Below are 11,491 nucleotides of genomic sequence, written 5' to 3'. Positions count from 1 at the left end.
GCTATGCAAGTGAAATCAGATTTAGTGTTTTAGCACTGAAAAAACAGTTGGCTTGTTACTAAAAGAAAAATTATGTTCAGGCCAGCAAACTGAACTGAAATAACTGCACCTCATAAAAGCATCTCATAAAGCCTCCAGTTAGTAGTGTCATGGGATTTGATAAGACCTTTGCCTTGTATGTTTCCACTTCCTGCTTTGAGGTGCTTGTGAACTACATCTACAAGCATGACTTAGTTTCTGTCTGGATTTACACTATCTCTTCTCTCCGCTCCAGACTGGCAGGTTGGATGTTGACCTTGGGACTATGAGGCTGGCTCAGTCCCAGTGCCTCCCCTCTGGCTTTAAGAAGTTGTTCTGGTCCCCAGTGCAGGCAAAGGGGACAGGGGCACGAGGCCGGGTGGTGCATAATGCTGGGGGAAGGGTAGAGGGCTGTTGTTGCTGAAGGTAGGCCCCCTGGTCTGCTGTGGTACTGGGAGAGGCGAAGTGTATCCAGAGGTCCCATGGATGTGCTGTAGGGACTGTGAGCTGAGGACACTGGTGAGGAAAGAGCCAGGGGGGAGTAGTGGTGGAGGGAGAGGTGAGGGAGGTGAGGCGGGATGAAAGAGTATGGCAAGGCGGAAGATGGAGACGCGCGGCCTATCAAGAGTGCACCCAGAGGGTCAACTAAAGGGTGAGGCCAAGGCAAGGAGTGTCTCTGACGTTTATCCTTCATCCTTCTGTTCTGAAACCACACCTAGAGAGAGGACAAAAGAAGAAAGAAAATAAGGAGATGCTAAGGAAGGAGGTGCAACAATTGTGAAAGGAACACAGAAAAGGGAGGTGAAGATAAAGTTATTAGAGAGACAAAAATGGAGAGAATCCAATTTAGGTAAAACAACACAGACAAGCAGACAAGGTCTCACATATCAATGATTGTGTCTTTGGATAAGCGGTGTCAAGCTTTTAGTAGTAGAGCATGAGAATATTACTATAACTTATAGTACAATCAGTGATGTTGTTCAATAAAGTTCACAGTAGTAGTAATTCGTTGTGCAGGAAGTACATACAGGAAGCAATGACAGTGTAGGGTTGGTGTAGTGCACCATTAGGGAGGATATATGGATGTATACGTTATTTGACTTCAGTACCAGAAATGAGAAATGTTTTGTTTCATGTCCACATTATGCCATCTCTGTCTACCAAGGGCTAATGAGAATGCTAACATACTGGTAATGTCAAGATGTTCACGATGTTCTACGTGGACAAGTTTCAAAACAATACTTCTAATCTAATCTATGTAGTCTAACCAAACATGTCAAAACATGTGCAAACATGTCAAACTACAGGCATTAGATGAAAGTTTTGTGTCGACTGTGAGCACAAAACGACCAGATTACATCCTATACTACATTGTCTCATAGTAACGCTGCTTTTCTTGCAGCACCAACATGTCCATCTTCTTAAAACTATAAGGCAGAAATCTGCAAGTTGTCTGTGGTGTGTGTGTGTGCGCGCTTGTGTTTCTGTCTGTCTAAGATTCAACTATTTTACCAGCTCACACAATCTCCCGGAAGGCTGTGGTTCTAAAGCGTCAGGTGGCAGCATTTACAAGGCCTTGCCTCGCATTCCTGCTCTTTCATAAAAGACCCTCCAGTAGTTGCCAGAAAGGTGGGTGTTTACTGCATATTAAAGCTGCTGCATTGGGCCAGTGGGCCTCTCAGCGGGAAATTGTTAGATACTGCTAGACCTGTCACTACTCAATCGACCAACCCGATTGAAATTACAACTAAGAGGATGAACATCTCACGTTCATACACAGTCAAATGTCAAAAGAAGTGTTGACATTTAAATGAGTAACCAATTTGTCCCCCTTCAGTTTATTTAAAAATCTTAGGTAGGACATGGGTGTTAAAGTTGAAGGATTTGGTTGGTAAAACAGCGTGTTCATTGAACAAAACTCCAATCTTTCTCTAACCCTAACCAAAGTGATTTTGTTGCCTGAACCCAACTTCACGCAGGACTCTGGAACCACGTTCTCCATCCAAATCAAACCAGCTCCTTGTGTCTCACTCTCCATTAACATCACAATGTGATTACATTTGCTACAACAACATAATATACAGAAACACCAGTTTTGAAAGACAGCGTTGACCCAGTGGATAGTTTGCTTAACTTTACACAATTGGCAGCAGGGAACAAAAGCCAGTCTGGCTCTGTTTAAAATTAAAAAACAAATGACCACCTCTTCAAAACTCACTTCTGATGATCTTTATATAAAAACACAGCATCGGAACAACAACCTTCTACTTTAAAGGATGTGCTGCACTGTGTCTTGGCTATGAGCATCTGCCAGACAGCGGTGCTTGTGCAGCCACCTTTGAACAGAGCCAGGCAACCTATTGTGGCAGGTCAGGCTAGGTCTTTCCCCCTTCCTTCATCCACAGTATAACCTACACTAAATCACCTGTCAACTTTAAGCCTGTATTTCAGACAACTGAAGAAAGAAAAGGAAAGAAATCTGATCAGTGCATTTTCCTTGTTACTGTTAGTGTTACTAGAAATGTTGGACTATCACAAAAAGGCTTTTTATGCTTGGCTGATGTGAAGAGGTGAAAATAAGGGCTGACCAAAACAGATCTGTGTGGATGCATGAAGAGTCATATCTCAAATGAATCCATCACACCTTCTACCACGATTGGAAGATTCAAGCCAGTGGTTTGTTATCTTAGCAAAACTATTCTTACTATCTGCATAACTGTAACTCTAGACCTAAAGGTCACAGGAGCACTACAACATAAACGTCACTGTTACTCAAAACTGGGCTATTTACTGCAATGCCCGTTCAAAACATCTGCGGTGAAAAAGGACAATTTAGAAAATTCTAATTTTATTGTTCACTTTGAGAATCAATGGAAAAGGCCAAAGCAGTTCACTCAATACCCACATACTGACTGGCCTTAGATTATTATATCAACTATAGGTTAGTTGATCTCAGTTGATAAAATACATTTCTCAACCTTTAAGCCAATCAAAACTAATTTTATCTGCTGAAGACATGTGGTATATGATAATATACCACAGAGGATGTAAGTGGACCTTGAGTGATGATTATTTATAAAAGTACAGTCAGTTAAATCTACTTCTGGCACATGACACATGACATCTGAACCGTTTTACTTACAACTACTGTTACTTTAAATCATATAACAAATATGAATGGAACAAAAGACAGAGGCTACTGCTGAACCTTTCCATCAAGTAGCCTGTGCATGAGTTCATGCACGTTTCCAACTGATGCATGCAGTGCACAGTACAGCAGAATTAGCAGCAAGCATATTAGTTTTAGGGTAGAGGGGAAAAGTATGTAAAAACGTTGGCATGGCCCTTTAACCCCACTGCCTCAACCACGGTACCTTGATCGTTGTCTCTGGTAGGTTGAGCGCAGTGGCCAGCTCGCACCGCCGGGGTCTGGAGACGTAGCTCTCCTTGCCGTACTCCTGCTCCAGTCGGGACAGCTGCTCGCGCGTGAACGCAGTCCGGTGCCGCCGGCTCTGGTCGAGCAGGGTGCTGCGCGGGCACGACTCCTGCTGCTCCTCTCCGCCGGGACCGTGCACCACGGTGGCGGCGGTGGCCGGCGTCTGTCTGCCCTCCGCCACTGTAGATAGATAGAAATGGGGCATTTAAATAGAGGAGTTTACAGTGGGTACGTGGGACACCTCAACTAAGACTTCATGTTATTAGAGGCTCTCTGATGGTGGAGCTGCCTTATTGTGTTCAACAGGCAGATATCTCATTTTTATTTCAATGAATGAATATAGTTACACTGCTGTATGATTAACATTTTATACACTAGGTCCGAAAGTTGAGGCAATAAGGTGCCATCAAGCCTTCAGGATCTCTTTACGCGCTCTTTAAAAGCTAAAATACACAGTTTCATCAGCAGGTTCATAATATTTCTGGATTTTGTAAGAATTCATTGGAACGTGGTTTTGAGTTGATGGCAAGTTTCAGAAAATATCACATTACCTCACAAATCCGAGCTGTAGAACATGCTCAAATCACTGGTTTCATAATTTTACACACTCTACAGCCTTTATCTGTGGTGGTGGCAGAAGCTTCTCTCACTCTGCACGCCCCCACCCCCATTCCCAAAATCCCCACTGAGTCTAGTACGTGTCCTAGGAGCAGAGCAGCATGCGTTTCGTGTTGATGTCAGAATGTAGTATACGTATCTAATGTGTGCTTATTTCCTAATTCTGAGTGATAAGTTTTATTTGGGTTCCCACCGTAACACTGCATCACAGGTCATGAGATAACGACATGGAATAATTACAATGAGCCTGTTTAGAAGATTCATTTGTTAGTAATTAATAATAACTATTATAATAATGTCAGAATTGTCCTTAAAATGTTAGTTGCCAGTTGTTACTTCACACAGAAATAAGAACTTCTGACTTAATTGATGTTTGCTGAACAAACTTTGCTCAGCTTGTACATTTACTTACACATCAGGCTGTTTCTGTGTCACCAGTGTAGAAATAGTAATAGTTATAAAAAATAATAATTAAAAAAAAGTCTCCTTGTTTGTCTCAGTTGTCTTCCTTCTTCTGTTTATAGGTCCTCCTCTCCTCTGCAGCGTGCTCTGCTCCCTTCCGCTGCTAAAAGGCCGGTGAAGATGCTGCAGTGTCACAAAAACTTATCTCCTTGACGCTCTCTCTCTCTCTTTTACACACACACACACACACACACACACACACTCTTCACCCAGGTTTGTTCAGACACTCCAGGAGAAGATGCGGTAGCCTATTTTTGTCCCAACACCTACCCCCTCCACTCCGCCTCCTCCTCCACCTCTCCTGTCTGTGTTCCCCCGGGGCTCCTCTGCCCTCCTCTACTCCTCTGCCCTTATCACACGGGCTCTCCAGACGCACCGTGGTGGGCGCGTCGGCCCGGCGCGGCGCCGCGGCCCAGAGAGGTGTTAAAGGTGTTTAAGGGTAAAGCCTTTGGTCTCGGTCTCGGCCTTTGTACTTTTGTTATGGAGAATTAAAGACGCGCAGGCAGAGACAGCAGCCAGACCCTCATTGTTCCTCGTCGTTTGATGTTTGCAGGTTTGGAAGTAAATCATTACAGGGCTAATGGCTCCAAATTGACCCAGGTGGGGAGGAATTATTAATGAAGAAGATGTCGACATCAAAACCAACATGTATTTCATCATCATTCAATTCGGTCTTATATCAGAATTTCTAAAAATAATTTCTTCTTGTACGTTAAGTTCAATAATCATTTTTCATTTTAAGTTTTAATAACGATGATCTGTCCCATGGTGATACTATGAGAAATAGTATTTCATTATATTATCATTTTAAAACACACTTTTCCGTTTGTTTTTTTTTAACTTTCCGGGTAATAGGTAAGGATTTTAATTTGAAATACATTTTTTTTTATTACTTTTCTAGTTTAAAAAACCAACCTGGCTTGTGCTCCTGATTTTACATTTGAAGAAATATTCCCTCTGATGAGGTTCTTCGAATAATAACAGGTTCCGACTAGACGGGGCACATTAATGCAGCTTTATACAGCATAATAGCAGCAGTAGCAAATCAAAACGCGATCCTGTAAGTGCATAGCCTCGCCTCGAGTGTAGAAACTGACCCTTGAACCTGTGTTTTGGAGCTTATTATGGCTATAATCTGCGTTGATTGTTAATCCAGCGGCCAGATGATGATAAAGAGGACAGGCAGAGGACAGAGCCAGACAGACGCCAGGTAGGGTGGAGCCACTGGGACAAGGAGGAAATTTATCATTATAAAAAAAACACTCAGGTGCTGTGGAGGTATCACATTCACATCCATTTGTGAGTAGTTGCAGGGTATTAGAATCACATATGACAGCTCTGATTTCTAAAGGGCGGCTCCTCTGTTTTTTTCCTACTGCAACTGGAGAGGTGAATGAAGTAGGACGCTGTAGGAATACTCAATATCATTCATTAATTAAAAATTGTTATTATTATTATTTCACAATGATGTAGGCTTATACTTATACCTATAATAATTCATAGTATTTTGTATTTTATTATCTATAACATTAGCTGTCAATGTAATGCTGTGGAGTACAAAAGTCCAATTTCCCTTTTTATGCAGTGAAATAGAAGTGTAGCTGCAATGTGTCTGAATTGAATGAATTAAAGTACAAGTACCTTAAATTAATTGAAGTATATTTACTCAACAGCTATGGGGTATTGTAGTTTTAAAGCTGTGTTTAGGAAAACAAATTACAATAACAGAATGTTTCATTTGTTCCATTTGATATTGTCTTTTTATTTATTCATTTTGTTTTGTTTGGGTCTTTTTTGTCAATACAAATGCAATACATGCAATTTCGTTGTACTGTTGTACCAAGTGTGACTGTACAATGACAATAAAGCTTTATCTTATCTAAGCTTTATCTTATCTTATAAAATAATGTTATTACACAAAATTAATAAAGCTTTTTTAAAATTTTGTTTAATTTTGTATATGCAATATGCACAAAAAATCATTTTCATTGAGCATATTAACATTATCTCACAAATGCAAGTGGAGCTGTGCAAAAAGTGACTTCATCACAGACATGAAGCACAATAAACGGACTATAGACTATATTAATCAAATTACATTGGGATCAGAATTTAAACTTCAACTATTTACACACAGTTATAAACATCAAATAACAAACACTGAAATGAATTATGTACAGTACTTAGCAATGCAGAGAATTTGGTATATGAAGGATCTGGACCTGTGACAACAACCATTGATTATGTCAAAAAAACTGAAGGTGTAGGACAGTGAAGTGGCAGCTGATGATGTAATAGGGGAGATGAGATCCAGTGAACAGTGTGAGGTCTGGTTTGGATCAGTACAGTTCAGCTGTTTATCAGGGAAATTACTTCAGGGAAGAAGCTGTTCTCATGTCTACTGGTGGAGGTCCTTATTGATGTCAGCTTTTTTCCTGAGGGAAGCAGTTCAAAGACCCTGGAGTGTCTGGGGTTAGATGGAATCAAGACGATTTTGGTCCAGGAGCAGCGCAGCTGATCAGTGGGGGGAAGTTTACAGTCAGTGATCTTCTCAACTTAGTGGATGATATTCTGCAGTCTCTGACTGTTCTGTTTGCTGCTGTACTGCAACAGACAGTGATGGATGATGTAAGGATGAACAGTACAATGGCAGTGTAGAATTGGATCATCACTCTCAAGTTGAGTTTCTTCAGTTGCCCCAGGAAGAACATCCTCCGTTCCGGCTTTTTTGTTAAGGGGCATGTGTCCCATTTAAAATTAAAAAACAGAACTCTTTAAGATATTGCAGAACTTTTAATTAAGTACTGCATAGAAGCCACATTTGCAGCAGCTTCCATTATTCCATCTTCCATTATTTAATCTATCTTTAACCTTTGCACATCTGGATGTTTCCTGACTGATCCCCTCAAGCGCCTCCAGACTGGATGGAAAGAGTCTGTGAATTGCCTGGTGTCTGGTGTCTCCACAGATGTTCTATTGGTTCTCTACGTGGTTTAAGTCTGGGTTTGCAGTTTAGTTGTATGGAAACACACCTTTTAAGAGACAAGGTGGCTCTTATACAGTATGCTGCCACAACCATGCTTCTCCAGAATGATGGTAATGAGCAATGCTTGGTATTCACCACACCATGTGAATGATTTTCCTTATGCTCTCTGAGTCCTATGTACTGTATTTTATGTGTAGTAATGCAGTAGCGTACCGGCTGCTTGCTCTCTCTCATCAAAATGGGGTTGTAGTAGTCATGTAAGGCCCGCTGTGTGGCAGGTTAGTGTAGTGTAGTAACATCACCGCCTCCCATGTGGGAGACTGGGGTTCAAATCCAAGCTGTGGCCTCACGCTTACCCTGCCTACCATTGTATCCTACTTGTAAGTTGCTTTGGATAAAAGCATCTGCTAAATGACTAAATGCAAATGTAAAGTCAGTGGATCCATCTTATCAGTGTATCTTAAAGGCCAGATTAATGCACTGCTGCTGAGATGGTTGTCCTTCTGGCAGATTCTTCACAATCCCTGCATTGCCCCCCAGATGCCCTCAGCCTTCATCCCCTTTTTTTAATCCCAGAGGGAAATTGTTACACTGCTATTCACTCCTCTCTCCATGAGCACACTGTGTAGTGGGTTGGAGAGATTGTCAAGGATCGAGACAAGTTTGGACAGCATGTTCTCTCAGCTACAGCATGTAAAGGGTCCAGCTTCACCCCCAGAACTGAGCCAGTCCTTCTGATCATTTTTTGTTAGCCTGTTAGTGTCTGCCACCTTCATATTACAGCCCCAGCAGACCACAGCATAAAAGATAACACTGGCCACCACAGATTCATTGAACATCAGCAGCATAGTGCTGCAGACGTTGAAGGACCTGAGTCTCCTCAGAAAGTACATCCGGCTCTGAGCCTTTGTACAGTGCTGATGAGTTCTAAGTCCAGTTAAGTTTATTGTCCAAGTACACTCCCTGTTATTTGTACTCAGATACGACCTCCACCTCCTCCCCCTGTATAGAGAAAGGAGTGACAGGACTCCCTTGAAGATGGTTTAGTCCACACTAGTTTACACCAGGTACTCTGTGACGTACCCACCCTGAATACATCCTACAACTGCAGAGTAATCAGAGAACTTCTGAAGATGACAGGAGTCTGAGTTGTACCTGAAGTCTGAAGTATACAGGTTCTAGAAGAAGTGACATGTCCTCTGTGCTACAGAACCACAGTGTCAGACACAGTTTTGCAGGCTGACATACTGGGGGCATTTGGCAAAGTAGTCCATGATCCACAAAATCAGGCAGTCAGCCTGCATGTTTTTAAATTCTGCAGATTGGATGGTAGTAAATGCACTGGAGAAATCAAAAATACAATCCTCACTAAATCCCCAGGTTTGTCCAGGTGGTTGTAGGTGTGATGGAGCAGTTGTATGATGACATCGTCCACTCCAAGTTGAGGTTGGAGGGGGTCAAGTGAGGGTTTGACCAGAGGTCGGAGGGACTCCAGGATCAGTCTCTTTCATAATATGTGCGGTCAGAGCCACTGGCCTGTTCACCTGTTTCTTCTCAGCAGCTTTTCTGCCAGTTCTTCCATGTAAACCTGTTAATACTTGCATGGTTAGGGTTAGGGTTAGATCCTTAAAGTCCAGCCTGTTAGACTTGGATTCTGCTCTTACCTGCTCCCTTTTGGACTTTGTTGTCTATTTGGACTTAGTATAGGACCCTGGCCTGTTTTCTCTATTTGCCTCATAAATACCTACTGGACTGAACCTGTGTATTGTTTTTTCCCCACCTTTAATTGTCTGCTGTTGTCTTGTGAGTGTCCTACTTTTGGGTAATATATTGACACTTATAGATAGTGTTGACTAGTTAATTTTATTTTACAAAGAGTGTTATTTGTTAACATTGCAACAATGTAAAAATTATTTTCAGATATCTTTTGGTTATTGGTGGTTACAGGAATGCTCTGACCTCAGTTTGAGGTTATGGGAAGAAGTATCCTGTTCTTTGTCATTGATCAAACCCTCACAATCTTCTTCAGCATATTTGTATTTTAGGAACAATGCACATGTTGCATTACTTCTTGATGCAACATGTGTTAAACATATGTATCTCAGCTGCACATGTTGTTATAATGTTTTGAGAACTTACAGAAAATGTGTGTCGTCCCCAAGTACACCCACGCGGAATCTGTTACAAATGAAACAACCTAGCAGGGTTCCTGCAACATATGCTAATGTCTTCATTTAAAATTCTAAAGGGTCCATGTTTTGTTTTTTTCTATTTTGTTTTTTGTGGTGTTGGGTTATATTAGTAATTCTTCATTGGGCTGGGATGCCTTAAAGCCTTGCTGACATTTGTACTTCTTTGAGGTGACGGGTAGCATTCTATATGGTAGTTGCTTTCCAGTGCCTGTTCCAAAGCTGCTAGCAGTCTGATTTAAAATTTCAGCCATGTTTTTGGGCTTCCACTGCTTTTATCCTGACAAGAAGACTGATTAAAAACATTTAGGATGTCCTTGAGGCTTGAAATACTTTAGCCAAGTGGTCAGTGTGGTTTTGTAAAACCCAAGAAAAATTGTGATTTCCATCTTTTGTTGAGGTTACACAGTTATGTATGTTCTTGTCCGGTCTTGTTAAACTTGTTAAATTCTTGATTGGTTCTGTCACCAGAGAGGCTGCTGATACTGGACAAATTAGACTAACAGTCTACAGTGAATGAATGGAAATGGGTGGATAGATAGATGGGTACTTTATTAATTCAAAAGATTAAATGTTGAAAAAATAATAGAGGTATACACAACCTAGGGATAAAGGTAGAATGAACATTAATACACTGTTATAGCGCCATGTAGTGCCACACTGTTTGTTGATGGACTCAGTGAAGCTGTTGTACATCAGCATGTGTGTAATAATGGTAACCTTCTGATGGTGAGCACATATGATATTTTTCAGGTTTACCATCTTAGTTGAGTGAGTTAGGAAGCTGATGCTGATGAGAATAGTTTTTCTAATGTTCTAAGTACTGTAGACATGTGGATAAGTTCAGCTCTAGATGGCAAAATACACACATATTACAAGGGGAACATGTGTGCCAGATTTTGTGAACATCCTAACGTGCTTGTTTGCTGATTAAAAGACATATTTAAGTCTTATTAGGTCATTCTAATGTGCCTTTCCAGAGGCTATGCCTACAAGATACCCAACTGAGGCATGCCGGAGTTTGACTGGCTGAAAGGGAGATGCTCATAAACTAATAGTGTCTCTGATGCCTGCTAATCATATACATATCCAGATATTTTCTTTTATCTTGTCGTTAAGTGCACCTAATAATTGCCTAAGTGTGCGGCATTTATGCCTTTTCCATCAAAGGTGTTTGTTAAACCTTTTTATTTTTCCCAACAGGGGCCTGGTCATGTTGGACACACACATTTAGCAAAATCCTTGTCTCAAGCTATTTAGACAATACATGAGTGTTGGACAAGAAACTGACATGGTTAGCTGTGCCTAAAAAGTAGCTTACTTAGGATGTGTTATCAATGTACCTGTGAAAGTCTGATTCAGGTAAAGATTTATGAAAATACTGCACATGGGTTTATAATACTGTGAGGAAGGTTTATGACTGTGGGACATTTAGTTTTTCCCTCCTTTTTGATAATCAGCAGGTAATCGGTAGAAACACTGACTTCATGTTACTAAGTAATCAGCCAAGGAACGTTTGCCAGCATGTACCTATCCTAGCTCTCATTGTAGTGTGGCTGAGTCAGACATTTTTTCTGGGTGACCCCAAATCTTTTTTTGTCTCATGCAGTCATATGAATCATAATTCACACAGGCACTAGAGGTTCTTGTCACATACATGTACTGTAAACTGCTGTTGTTTCCCTGACTGTGAGGACAGTCCTGGCAATAATTGCATAATAAAGATTTTTTAATGTAAAATACTTCTTTAACAGGCAATAGGTTTTACCAATGCCCTGTTAG

At 41.1% G+C, this 11,491-nt stretch overlaps 1 protein-coding gene across 1 annotated transcript; it reads right to left on the bottom strand.

Annotated features, from left to right (window-relative positions):
* Positions 1 to 247: 247 nt before the first annotated feature.
* On the bottom strand, positions 248 to 4,125 carry eve1 (even-skipped-like1). The gene is given in 4 exon segments (XM_033326093.1): positions 248 to 733; positions 3,393 to 3,610; positions 3,613 to 3,634; positions 4,105 to 4,125. Coding segments are annotated over 4 exon segments (747 nt in total).
* Between the last annotated feature and the right edge of the window lie 7,366 nt (positions 4,126 to 11,491).

Source organism: Anabas testudineus, chromosome 8 (assembly GCF_900324465.2).
Source record: "Anabas testudineus chromosome 8, fAnaTes1.2, whole genome shotgun sequence".
In the NCBI taxonomy this organism is placed as follows: domain Eukaryota; kingdom Metazoa; phylum Chordata; class Actinopteri; order Anabantiformes; family Anabantidae; genus Anabas; species Anabas testudineus.
This window is presented reverse-complemented; position numbering and strand designations above follow the sequence as displayed.